At 34.4% G+C, this 14,551-nt stretch overlaps 1 protein-coding gene across 2 annotated transcripts in view; it reads right to left on the reverse strand.

Annotated features, from left to right (window-relative positions):
- Positions 1–14,551, reverse strand: part of P3H2 (prolyl 3-hydroxylase 2) — a 137,729-nt gene that overhangs the window by 25,939 nt on the left and 97,239 nt on the right. For both annotated transcript variants that reach the window (XM_039850729.1, XM_039850728.1), the window contains 2 exons: positions 5,060–5,212; positions 3,907–4,096 (listed from right to left, as the gene is read on the reverse strand). In XM_039850729.1, coding sequence (XP_039706663.1) covers positions 3,907–4,096; positions 5,060–5,212 — 343 coding nt within the window. The remainder of the gene's footprint in view (positions 1–3,906; positions 4,097–5,059; positions 5,213–14,551) is intronic.

A 14,551-nucleotide genomic window follows, 5' to 3' on the forward strand; every position in this document is an offset into this window, starting at 1 on the left:
TGCAAACAGGCCAATTCTTCTTACTTGCAAACAGATCTGAAAGTGTAAGGTTTTCATGCTCCCTTCAGTGCTGGGCTCTAGCTCATCCAGACATGAGCTGAGAAAACTCAAATGGCTAATGTACCAGAGGGAAAAAAAAACTTCCTACATTTTGCCCTGACTTTGATTTTTATAATAAAGACGGAGGTAGTCTTTTCCAGAAAGAGAATAGTTCATTCATGCTTGTGCTGAGTGAGAGGGTTCTCTTGAGAATGATGATAAAACAATCTAACTTCATGACTGTGCAATTTAATTTATAACAACTGCCTCCTTTCAAAAGTTTCTTTGTTAGGGAGAGTTTAGCTTGTACCTGGATGACCTTGAAGGCAGACCCTAAAAAACAACAGGAAGTAAATGTACATTTTCTGGCATGTAGAAAACCGTGCCAATTTTCACATAGCATGGCCAAGTCAAACCAATATAGAACAGCTAATAGAAGCCCTACAATCCATTGGTTCTTAATTCCAGTTGGGGGAATGTGAGAGAAAGAATAAGTTCTGTTTATTTGATTAGCATGTTAGAAATAAATAGCTAGCTGTTTTATTTTTTTTTAAGAAAACAACAACCCTCAACCGTTTTCTCCTAGTTAGCTGGCCAGTTACTTTATAATACACACTCCTCCTAATTCCAAATGACAAGCAAAAGGAAAGGGTAAGAAACACACCCACCAAGAACTCAAAATCTTAATAACAGGATTTTGAAAGCAAGCTATAAATAGGAGCAAAATAAGAGTGGCACAATGATAGCCTTTAGGGCTTTCAACAAGCACAGCTAATAAGTAACTGCATGAAGAAGCCATTTGTATTTTTCTCCAATTTTTAATGTTCTAACTGTAAAATTCAAATATTATGGCTTTCTAAATATATTCTGTATTTTAAAACCAGTTTTACTCCTAATTTAGGACAATTTTGAACCAAACAAGAATTTACATAGTCAGAATTATGATATCACTTTTTATTTGTAGTTGTATTCCTTGCTTTCTTTCTATATCAAATGTTATTGTGCAATTAGTATTTTTTAATAAATTTGAAATCCAAGACTCTGTGTGGGGATATTTTTTTAAGTTTCTCTCTCATAATCAACTTTATATGCTTCAAATTCTGAAGGAGACTTACTATATTTCTGTAATATATAATATTTGGGTTAAAATAAAGGGACTATGAATTTTTTAAATCACTTTTCTTTATTGGAAGTGGGGTCATGGGTGTTAGAAATTGTGTTAAGTAGTTAGAGCCTGAGTTAAGAGACCGTTATTCCTTTCTGGCAACCAAGAGGCTGTGCTGACTTTGAACAAATTACTAAATGTTAATCTGTGGAGAATTGTCAGTCAGGCTTCCTAAACCAGATCTAGGCCATTTGCCAAGGCTGTTTAGTGGTCATTGGTTGAGGCAGGTGTATAAACAAATGTAAGAATGAAGGCAGGACACATATCCCCACAAAACCACAAGATAGTAAACTATAACAAGGGAAAAGCCTGCCCATCTGCAAGTAAACGATTAAGTATAGAGAAATACTCAGCAAGTGAAATGTAAGACACACATAAAATTGACAAGTGAAATGTAAGACACATATAAAATTGACATCCAAATGAGTAGTGCTCATAAAATGCAAGCAATAGCTCTGGCAGAGGTCCAGTAAAACACTACTTTTGGGGAAAAAGTCTTTAATAATTCAGATACTGGTATTGATTGTACGTGAATTGAATTGATTTAGGGTAACAGTGTGTGGCAGGCAAATTGATCACTTGACAAATTGATTCGAAATCTAACTTCTTAGTCTAATTAAATAGATATTCCCCTATCGCCCTTCTAAAGGACCTTAACAATTTATGACTTATATTTTCAGAAATTCACAGTATTATTAACCATTTTAATCTCTGCAGTGTGATTGATGGATATGTCCTCTCCTTCACTCATTCAACCCATTCATTTAACAAGTATTTACTAAGCAGCCACTACTTGACAGTCACTGTACTCAGGCACTGAGGACGGAACACTGAGCAAGACAGGGCATTAGCCAAGCAATAGAGGAAAACAACATTTTGAAAGTCTGCAAGTGGAAATGAGCACGGCATATCCAAGGAATTAAAAGAGTGCAGTAAGAATGAGTCATAGAGAGAGGGGGGAAAGAAAGAGATGATGAAAACATACACAAGTGTACAGTAATGTAAGTCCTTGTTAAAAGGTTTTGGGTTTTATTTAAGTGCAATAGAATTCAGTGGGATATTTTCAGCACGTTGTGAGCAGACTTTCATTTTTTTTTTAGAAGACTGCTTTGTGTGCCTACAAGATAAAATCTGAAAAAGACATAAGGGCCAGCAAGGAGGCCATCATATTGGCTTAGTTAAAATATACTGTTAATTTGAACCAGGATGGTAGCAAAAAGGGGTTGAGAGAACCAAGAAATCTGAAGTGCTAATAGAAGGTAGCATCTATCAAAGTCTGGTAATGAATAAGAAGGGAATAGAAACTGAGGGAGATTTTGGATTGAAAGATAATGTCTGGGGATGTGGATTGAGCTGCTAGGTGAATGGTGCTTTTTATGGAGACGGAAAACATTGGAAGTTGGGGAAGGCATAATGAGTTCATTAATTTGTATTTCTATGAAGTTAACCATCGCTTTTCAAATAATTATTTGTTAAACATTTATTATTGAATAAATTACCCTTTGCCCATTTTTCAATTGTGTAGACCTTTAAAGTATGGGCTCTAGAGTGAAGAAAGCCTAGGTTTCATTTCCAGCCTTACCCGAATCACATTACTTAAGCCTTCTGAGTTGCAAATCCCTCGTTTTAAAAAGGGAGAAGAGAGTTAATAACAATAGTATCTACAAGGAATTGTTTAGAGGATTAAAAGAGATATAAAGAAGTAAAGTGCTTTGTATGTGGTAACTGCTAAATAAATATTGCTTATTATTATTACTACTAGTAAATAAATTACTACTAATAATTTACATGCTCTATTTAACTATTAAGGATATTAACTCTTTGCCTGTAATTATTTTTGCAATTTTTTCCCACTTGTCATTTGTAAATTCGCTCGATTTATTGTACATTTTGTGTTTATAAATTTTATGTGAACTCTATCCGTCTCTTCGTCTCTTCGTATTTCCCATCTGTTGTCTCGCTAAAAGCATTTCTTCTCTACTATTATACAAATATTTTCCTGCATTTTCTTCTAACAGTTTTATTTTTATACTTATATTGTTAATATAAATAGAATGCATTTTTGTGTATTTTTTCATATGCAGCAGAGAACTCATTTCCTACCATAAATGATTAACTAGCCAGTCTCCCCAATTAGTGTATAATGCATATTACTTACAATTTTAAATTCTACTTTATAATATATTAAATTCCTAAATATAGAAAAATACTCTTTTAAGTGATTGAAGATGACTACATGGAAGTATTCACTACTATATTGATTATAATAATGAAAACTTACATTTTCCTTAAAAGTCATCAATAAAGGACTAATCAAATAAATCACGTTGTCCTCATATAATGGAACATTACGCAGCCATTAAATACAATAAGTAGATCTACATGTACTTACTTGAGAAGAAGTCCACAATATATTGTCAAGCATAAAACAAAAAGAAAAAATATGCTGAAAATCAGTATTTATAGTATTGTCTTATTTTTATAAAAATGCGTAAATATTTACATATGCATCTGAAAAAGTTTCAGAGCATAGTCATCAAAATTTAAACTAGGTAAGTTTATCTATGGGAGATAGAATGGTTCAGATATATGAGAATCTTTCATTTTTACAATACATACCTCTATATTGTTGGAATATTCTTACAGATTGCACATAGCATTTCTCTAATCATAAAATAAATAAAGGGGAAAAAAAGCTTTACCTGCAATGGCTTCGTAGAGACCAGCTTTATAACCTAAGTACTCATACTCTTCAAATCTCTGAGGCCCCTCACATAGGGCTCGACACTCCATATCTTCATTGAAATATTCTCGTAAAGCTTGTTCAAAGTACTTGATAGCTAGTTCAAAGTCATCAACCTCATAATGTTTAACTCCTAAGCTGTAACTCTCCTGCAAAGAAACAGAATATTTTTTTTTCTTTTTTTCCCCAAGAGCACCCACCAGGCACTTGAAGAGCAGGGGCCATGCAGACTGGGGATCACTTAGATAGGTGGAGTACTGGACTCCTGTGCTGTGGTGGAGATAAAGAGGAGTTGTACTGGGAGATAAAGTGTTAAGTCCAACGCTGTAACTAATAGTAAATGAGAAGACTTGCAGAGCAAGCCATCTATTGCGCCACCAATGAATTTCATTTTCTTTTTGAGGACGCTAGCCCCTTTGAATGTAGTAGGTAGGGGCATGCCACAAAGTGCATAAAGACTGATGTGGTTGGACATGACAACTGTTCCTAGGCCTGGCTCAGTTTAAAAACAAAAACAAACAAACAAAAACTCCCATCTAAAACCTTCCTCTCTTTTCCTATTCTTTAATCATCTTGAAGGTCAGGATCATCCTGACACGCTGAGGATGGCAATGTCTCCAGTTGTAAAAGAAGCCCTTTCGACATACTGTGATTTTAAGTCAGATTTTATTTAAACAAATAATTCTATGCTCTTAAAAAAAAAAAAAAAAAAAGACAAATTTGAAGAAAGTATAGGTACAATGAAAGAACCACCAGTTTAGAGCTGGGAAATCACAGTGTGCCCTGAGCCGTTCACATACTGGCTTCAAGTTCTATGTGAAAAATAAAAGTGCTGTAGCGGGAGCCGAAGCTCAGAGAGGATTTATATCATATTCTACTTTTCACCATTTCATACTGATTTTCTAAATTAATTTTCATCACCTCTCAATTTTTTCAATTTTGAAAAAATATTGATAATTACAATATTTCATCTGAGAAATATGAAAGCATAAAAATGTTATTATATTGTAAATTGGGGGGTCAATCTGAGATATCCATAGGAATCCACTTTTCGCTAAATAAAACTTAGCACTAAGCCCCACATTGTTGGGGCAGGGGTCCCCAGAGCTCACCAGGTGCGGTTTGGCTTCTCGATCTACCAACTGGAATGTTTCGACACCAGCCATCGTTCTGTAATTCTCAATATTTTGCTGCATTTCCATGTGCTCGGGGTTGGCCATAAAAAATGTGTGGGCTGCTTCCACTGCCTTTTCCAGCTGGTTAAGCTATGGAGAAAAAAAAAGGACCAATGAAGGCAAATATTTCTAAACCAGGTTCAGTACTAGCCAATGTCTCACAGCTCGAAAGTGGCAGGGCCAGGTTCCAGTTCACATTCACTATACTCAACATCCATCCTATAGGGTGGGAGGTTAATAAATAGTACTCCTAAAATGTTATGTAGGTTTTTTGGCTTTAGTGAAAATAGATACATGTGCTTTGTTTCAAGTTCATTCCTTTCCTCCTCTTTTCTAAACTATCTGTGTTTTCTAGAAAATTAAAGCTATGTGCTTCTGGGTTTTCTGTTTCTGTTTGTTTGTTTGTTTTGTCTTTTTTTTTATGATTAATCAAAAGAAAAAGCTGCCAATGCTGTGCAACCTCTAATGCATATTTTTAACATTTTTGTCCTTTATTTTCTCTTCATTTCTTTTTGTTCCCTTTACCTTTAATCCTGACAATGGGAGTATAAACAAAGCTATGACTTTCCAAAGGATGGGATTTGGTATACCTCCCGCTGCATCAAATTTGCTACCAGACTTTAGAATGTGAAGAATACAAAGTTAAAAGGAATAAGTTATTCTACCACATAAGAGATGCTAAATAGAGCACATAAAATGTTCTACCACACTCCTTTGACTGAGGTATTTGATTCCAAATTTACAACTTTGGTTCTCATTAATGCAAAAGGAAGAATTTTTAATAACCACTACATAGACACTATAAATCATCTCTTAAACCACTTAATACACTGCTCTCCATGTAACATGCAGTGTTGCATTTTTTTAAAAACAAATTGGAATTAAATTTACTCAATTTAAGACATTTTACCCTATGCATTAGTTATGGAGAATATCTGTGGGCAGATCTATCTACCCCACATCAGAAAAATGAACATTTACATTAATAGTCTTTTCCATGCTAAATCTAAATTATGTCCAATCTATTTTAAAGCATAAAGAAATAAAAACTCATTGTTATTAAATAAGTAAATATAAAATCATGGAATGGCATATAAAATCCAATTGAGTATGCTTTTGATAATCTGGCCACTCAAGTATTAGATCTAGAAAGACGCTGAAAGATCTAGAAAGATCTAGAAAGAATTAGAAGGTTCCCAAGTCCCCAGCCACTGCTATCTCGTGATATATAAAGTTTAGCTCTCACCACAGAAAACATAAACTGCCCTATTTCAAGACCTAACATGCTTAAATTTGTCTAATAATAGTAAAACATTCCCTTTTCCCCTTGAATTTACATATGCTTAGCTACTGGTCTTCCTGTCACTAAATCTTGTCTGAAATCAGCTTCCTCTGCCACTTTTACCTTTGTTCTCAATTCTGTGCTTCCAGAATTATTCTGTCAGTCAAAATCACTAATTTTGGACCTCGTTTCTCAATTTCTCAAATACTGACACAGATAAATATGAATTGTTTGGACAGCAATATAGTAACAAGTATGTAGAAAAAGAATAGCTTCTAAATTGGGTGTCTAAATTGATCAAGTGAACCTGGAAAAAGTCATTTAAGCATTTGAGCCTCAGTTCTCCTTTAAGAAAAATGCCCATAAAATCCCCATACCACTACCTACTACATAGGATTTCGGAAGGATTTAATTGTGTAACATATACAAATGTTCTTTGGAAATCACTAAAACCTTAATAAAATAAACAATAGAATACAACTTACAAATCAGATATTAGTTTCAAGGATGTAAATATGTTCTCTTTAATGATGAGTACAGTCTATAACTCTCACAGAATCATAATTTATGAGAATATAGTAAGGTTCTTGGGGTTGGTGGAAACTGCCTCCAGTTAAAAGTCAAACTATACATTATAAACAAAACAGATTAGCATTGATATACTCTGGTTCTATAGCACCAGCCACTAAAGTTCACAGAACATAAATCAATTTTATGTTTTTTACTTTCCTACCTTGATGTTTTTTCAGGTGATTCCACTGACCTAGAGATCCTTTGTCACCTGGTCTTTTCTTACTGGAATCTGACATATTCTATAAGGCTGAACTTAAATTCTCTAAGAGATCATCTCTTCCTCAACCCTATGTCTATAGTTAAGTACTATAATAACACCTTATTCCTCTTCCTCTACTGTACTTGCATACGCTGCTGCACGTCTTTTACACACAAATCAAAAGGTATACTACATGTGAATATGCTTCGTCAGCTATACTATAATAAAAGGATACAAGTCTAACAACATCTCAGGAGTCATCATCCCCATTGAGAGCTTCCAGTACTGATGATCATCAATGAATGTGATTCATAGCTCTTGAAAATTTGACCACATTGGTTTTTTTTTTTGCTTATTTGGTGCTATCCCCATTTATTACCCACTAGGGAACATAATACCATCATCTCCAATATAAGTATCAAGAGATTTCATGACTTAAAGTTAAACCATAAAACTTATTCATGAACTAGCCAAGGCTTTTAAATTATCGTAAACCAGTTCAGGAAACTAGAATTGGTTGCCAAAGTCTATAAAACGGGCAATTATTTTAACTGGAAGCTTGATATCTTTGTACTCCATTTTAGAAATTAGATACACACAGCTAAAGTGGTAGGAAAAGTCCAGGTGAACATGTGTATGTTACATATAATGCTGTATTATTGTATGGAGGTTATTACAAGACCTTGTGAGTACTCGGTTTCAGCTAAGGAAGGATCTACCCACTACTCCATTAAAACAAACAAAAGGCAAACTGCATTTAAAGGCTCCAAACTGGATTTCCCTTAAGACCAAAATAAAACAAACCACAGGAGAGGATAACTAATGTGAAGTTAACTCTACGCCTTAGAAAAATAAATTGTAAAATAAAGAACTGAGGAAAATGAAATGATCTGACAAGATGGTACTACAGTTTTAAGGAATTCTACTGCTCCACTGAGCCTTCAAGAAGCACTGGATCATTTTATCTCAGTCTGTGAAGAACTAACACAAACATTTTCTTCTGGCAGCCCAGAAGCACAACTGTATGTGACAGTCATGTTGCATGGGGGGCGGGTGGCGGGGGACACTGATTAAATCAACACCTTGCTGGTATTCAGGAGTTACTCCGTCCACTGGTGAGTGAATGAGATTCTTCTGACATGCAAATGCTTTTCCATAGCTAGTAATAAAGGAACATTTCAAAAGTACTTAGAAAACTTCAGTAGCTATCCATTGACCACAAAAGAGATTCCAGAAATTATGCGTCATGACATTCAAGAACCTCCAGGATTCTTTGGCCCCCAACCCTATCTTTCTAGCATAACTTCCTCAAGTCTTCATGCAAAACTTTTCCCAGAAAAGTTTTAAGAGAATTTCTAGAAGTTTTCTCATATACCATCCTCTTATTCAAGAAAATAGACATAGGCCCAGTACTATACTAATACCAAAACTCTTTATTTCGCTTCTTCAGAAAAAAATTTTTTTTGCACTGAATCTGAGCCAGACACCATGATAGTCAATTAGAATACACACATGGCTAGAATAAAAACCTCACTTGCTAGGTGTTTATAGTCTCATCAAAGGAGACAAGTCTCAAGAAAATAAATCTTTAATGAAAATGATTTTAGGTTGTGCTAAAAGCATTGAAGAAATAAATGAGCAAACAATAATGTAAGATCTCTCTGGGGTTGGAATGGAAGTAGAACTCCTTTAGATAAATTAAATAAAGTCTCTCTGCAATGGGAGTTTTGAACTGGGATCTAAATTGTGAGAAGGCAGTCATGATAAGAACAGGAGAACTAGTGTTACAGCCAAAAAAAAAAAAAAAAATAGTTCAAATCAAAGGAAGAACCCTAAGTGGGAAAAGTATTGACATGTTTTAAAAGCAGAGCGAAGACTAAAGAGAGAGATTTGAGAAGTTGCAGAAGGACTGATCACTTGTAGGCGAGGTAAAGAGTTTGAATGTTACTTTAAGAGAAAACCATTAAAGAATTTTAAACATTATTCGATATGCATTTTTAAATGATAATTCAGACTGCTATGTAGAGAATAGATCTTTGGTAGCAGACAGGAGAACACAGCAGTAATCCAGGTCAGAGATAATGCTATTTGCAAAGTGAAAACAGGACAGCATAGGTCAGTCCCCATTCTATTTTTCTCCCTCACTCTTCCATTCCTTTCTTTTTCTTTCCATTTTGCCCATCCCTGTCTATCGCAACATTTTTTCAACTCACAAGGTGAACACATAGCACAAAAGAAAACTATCTAAAATTTCCAAACATATTTTAGAGAAAATATAAAAGTTTCCTCTCTTCTGAATTGGAGGAAATAGGAAGCCCAAATATTTCGAATAAGAAATTTAAAACAGACTGTAAGACACATGCAAGAAAGGAAAAAGATTAATTTTAAAGCACAATAAAACATGTAAATAATACTATGTACTTCTGAAATAGAATATTTAGGATCACACTCTATCTTCTGAAGACTTTTTATACACTCAGGGTAAAATGTCAAGCCTAAAATAAGTAATTTCCATTCTTCTACTCAAACATCAACATTTCAATAAAGAAGGGAATTCTATCTCTAGTTTCATCACTCTAACTTTGGGAATTCATCCCATATTATGCATTACTTTTGGATGAACCGCTATAATTTTTGCCTTGGCTCTTTATTTAAAGTTCACAACATAGCAATTTCGGAGAATTTTTAACTCCATTAGACATTTCTTACCAATTGACAGACATGTAAGTACACACTGAAGACATCCTATTTCTGAGCAACAGCAAAATTTCTAAGTCCTAGTAAGTAGTATATACACACTGGCTGAAGAGAAAGAAGACACCAGGTTACAGTATGTAGCTAGCGTCTCCAAATTTACCTCAAAGTTTTGCCAAACCAAAGTTACTTTCTTCCACAAAACCAAACAAGTAAATAAGTTATTTAAATAATTTAAAATAAAATTAAACAACCTATTATAGGAATACTCTTAAAATAAAGACCCATCAAATTTTGAAACAAAAATTGGAAGCAGTTTGAATTACTAGGTTAAACTAAATCCTCTAAATGACAGCTTTTCAAATGTAAAAACCAGGCTGTTTGATAAGAATTCAATGTTACTTAAGGAGGTTTCTAAACATTTCCATATAATGGAGTAAGATTTTTAAAGTGGCAAAAAATAGCCATATCAACTTTGCATTCTTATTTCACAGTTGCTGGTGATAGTACTCTTTTACATTGTTAATATAACTTGCAAAAAAGATGTGTATTATGCTAATAACATGTATTATGTTAATAATTCAACTATAGAAAATAACTTTCTCTTGACAAAACTATAAAATTAATTTTATTATACATAGAAGACTAAATTATTTATATACTGTTATCTTTTTTGCCTTAACTATTAAAAAGCTTAGAATTACATTTTATTTTTTACTGAAGCTGATATAGTTCTCTTTTTTCTTTGAGGTTTGTTGTTGTTGCTGTTATTTATTTCCATTTCAAAAACTCTAATTATACAAATAATGGTTTTAGCAAGGTAACTCAAAGTCCTTTTGGACATAGAAAAGGTACAATTTTTTTCAAAAATAAATCCCTATAGCAAGGGAAATTACTAGTAATAAAATTCTTTCCCACATTTCAATGTAGAGAATTTAGAAATTTTTAGCTTCAAAGAACACATATTAATTCACCAGTTAGGTGTTCATGCTAATGTAGAAAATAAACTTATCTTTTCATTTATGGAATATTATTCTAAAATGTAGTCATGGTTATAAGTAAATATTTATAGTTTTCAAAATGCTATTTGGTAAGGATTAGATGGGAAATGATGCTGCTAACGAGTAACATTTTCTCTGTGGAATAAGTGGGAAAGGAAAAGTATCTTTTAAAGCACTTTCTTTTGCCAAACTGCTTATGTTCTTTTCTCGAATTGTTTATGGTCCTGGGCCTGATTAATGTCCTCCTGTTTTTTTCTAAACACTCTAGTGAAGTTTTAACCTGATGTTTATAACTTAGTGCTAAACACTGATGGTGAATCACCACTGTCAAATGAAGTTACCCTTATAAGCTCAGTGGAATAAGATTCTATCAGCTAAGTTTGTTAGAAGATTTCTTATCTAAATAAAAACCATCTTGCAGGGTAAGGAAAACACTAAAGTGAAGAAGCAGAACTTTCAAACATGCTGTTTCAGATTAGAGACTATTTAAAACAAAACGTCCCTGAAGTTTTTTTGGAAAAAAAAAAAAAAAAAAACTCAAGATATTAGCCAAAAAATAAGTGCGTGCTTAATTGGATGAAATCCCTCAAGCCATCTGTGTATTGTCTAATGCTTTAACAAAAGAACAGCCAAGACATAAATGCCTGCTGGGTAAGGGGACAGAGCATTATCTTAGCAGCGGAATGTGGATAAGTCATATCTGCCATGGATCAAATGAAAGTAGTGTGTGTGGTTTATTGGTATGTTACTATTGTTTGGGGTTCTAACCATTAGGACAGGGTAAGAATGAACAACTGGGCAGACATCTTAACCTCCGTGTCAGAGGATGACTAATGGTTACGGAAAAGAAGGCTTGAGCCAAGACCTGTCTGACATTTGCTTCCTGCTACTGTTTTTGGAATCACAGTTTTAATCCTCTTCGAAAATGTCTTTAGAAGGTAAAAGTCACTCATTTCATACTCCAGTTTTGCCAATGTCCCATGACAACTACAGTAATCATCACTCTAACTTGTAAAAAATCTTATTCGTGTCTGATTTTGAAAAAAAATAAATAGAAATCCAGTGTCCCTCTTTGCAAGCTCAGAACTGTACTCCTCTCCTTCGTAACCCCCATACTGGTGAGTACGATCTTGTCTGTGAGGTTGTTAATTAGAATTTACCCTGGTATACTGCTGAATAGTTTGCAAAGCACTTCATAGCACCATGAATAGAAATGGTCATTAATTCAGTGTCTACTCAATCTCTATTATGAAATTCTTCTAAAAGCTGGAAGATGAACCCCTACCTCACCTTGGGCCCAGTACAGAAGTAGTTGATCATTATGTACAAGGGCACATGAGGATGCAAACAATGAGCAAAAGCACCATGAAGAAGCTAGTGCTGGGGCAGACTGAGTTGCCCTTAATGAACTTCATGGTACAAAAACAAATCTTGTTGTTCTAATCATCACTCATGCTTTGCTTCTGCCTGGTTTTCATTATGATAAATGGACATAAATGTTGTCTTTCCCTAGTGACTCAATAAAAAAGATCTATCTGGCCATCACTTCCTTAGAGTCAACAGTCAGCTCCTTAACTGCCACTACCAGAATTACGTGTCTGCAGCCATCAGCAGCCACATCACATTTTTTCTCTCACACTGTACAAAGTTGCAATCATTTGAATATGTCGAATATCATTGCAAAATGACAATTAACTGTGGATTTGGGCTTTCTGGTTTAAGATATCCTTTAAAAAGCAGCACCAAAGAAATAGCTTAACATACACCTAGCACTGATTTTTCTGTTCTTGAGAATATGAAAAAGAATTCGAAACTTTTTTATGTTTCTGCAACATTGTTTTGTGAAATAACAAAGTGACAGACTTGAAAAGCTTGTCATAGGCAAGAAGTAGTGGGAAGCAAGAGGACTGAGAATCAAAGTGTGGGTTTATTTCCTATTTCTCTCATAAGTATTCATGTTTCCTGAGTGGGTTGCAGATAGAGGCAAATGGCTCAGGAGAAAGATATAATAAAATGAGCCTTGCCTTTTTAAAAATTATAACAATGCTAGGCTAAATTTGGAGATAGCTTGGCCAAATTGATGATTTAGGGAGGGCTTTAGGGTTTAGTGAACATATAAAAAAATGTCATTACTATTTCTAACGTCTCCCTTCCATTTTGGTCTCCCATCTTCTGTTTATGAAACAAATTTAACATTCCACCCAAACCACTCCATTGTAAGAAATACAAGAAAAGCAAATAAGCAAATTAAAAGCTTTTCCACTTGTACCTATTTTGGTATAAATATGCCATATTGCTCTGTGAAATATAAACTCCCTCTTGCTCTTATAAGGGTGGGGAAATTTACTTTCAAAACATTCATTTCAGCTTATGTAAATGAATGTACCATGGCTACAAATCAAAGGGAGTTTTGCTCTAAAGACCCTCTTAAAGGGGACTTAAAGAAGAGACTAAGGTCTCTTTAGGGGTTTAGCCCATCAAGCTGATTCATAGGTGCTCCTAACCTGTCAGGCCACATGTTGTTATTAAAGAGGTAGTTTTGATAACAAGTTATTTCAATATTTCATAAGATCCTCTGATATCACACCTGCGCTTTTTAAGCATTCAGCCACAGCGATAACTGTCAGGCTGTATTGTAAATTAAATATCCCTGCCATATACATACAGGTTAAATATAAACTCAAACATTTTCTCTGTGTTTTAGCCAACAGACTGTACTGGAAAGAAATGCCAGGCCATCCGAATTTGAGAGGAGGTTAAAGCTTGGAGAAAATCCACTTACTGAACATATCGGTAGCATCAATTCTTTTGTCATTTTTGTGGCACTTCAAATGATCTCATGAATACTAACTTCTATTAACCATAGGTAACCAGAGCAAGAAATGCCCTTTAAATCATATAGTACCACTGCTTCATTTACAGGCGGAGGACAGATTTGCACAGAGAATTAGTGGCAAGACTCAGGTTAGAATCTACATAATTTATTAAAACATTTACAAACTTACATCTGGGATTTCAATCCCTGTTATTTCAAAGTGATGATGAGTTCCTGCATATCTGGTCCATGTAACAAGTGTATGCTGATCACTTCTGTCACAGAAAGAATTGTGATAGTTGCTCTCTGAGGATATAAAGTATTTGCGATATAGTCCTTGACCTTTTATTAAATATAGCCCAGTATGGTAAGGAGATAGGCACAGACTATTAATATCAAGAATTAAGGTTCTATAGGATTAGAAGGCAGAGTGAGTGAGTAACAGGCAACATAGTGCTATAGAAGTTGAGAGAAATTTGAAATCACAGTAACCTGGAAAGTTCAGGAGAGGCCTTATTGAGAAAGTAGGACTGAGGCTGGGTTGTAAATAACAGAAAACATGTAGATGTCTCAGATGCAAAACAGTGTGAGAAGGGAGAGATAAGAACGACTCAAGATGTTTTTATAGAATAGCAATGACTGACCTGACTCACTTGAAAGGTCTAAATTGCAGAATAATGGAAAACAATGTTCAATGGGGATGGATTATGGAGATCGTTGATCACCACACTGAGGTGTTTTGATTTTATTCTTGGAAAAAGAGAAACAGATGAATCTATGTGTGCATGTATGTAAGTGTGGTCATAAAAATCCCCGCTGTCTCATTCCAAAAAGGATTTGAAAACTAAAAAATACAATATTTGAG

Source organism: Pteropus medius, unplaced genomic scaffold (assembly GCF_902729225.1).
Source record: "Pteropus medius unplaced genomic scaffold, Ma_sr-lr_union100, whole genome shotgun sequence".
Taxonomy (NCBI): Eukaryota; Metazoa; Chordata; class Mammalia; order Chiroptera; family Pteropodidae; genus Pteropus; species Pteropus medius.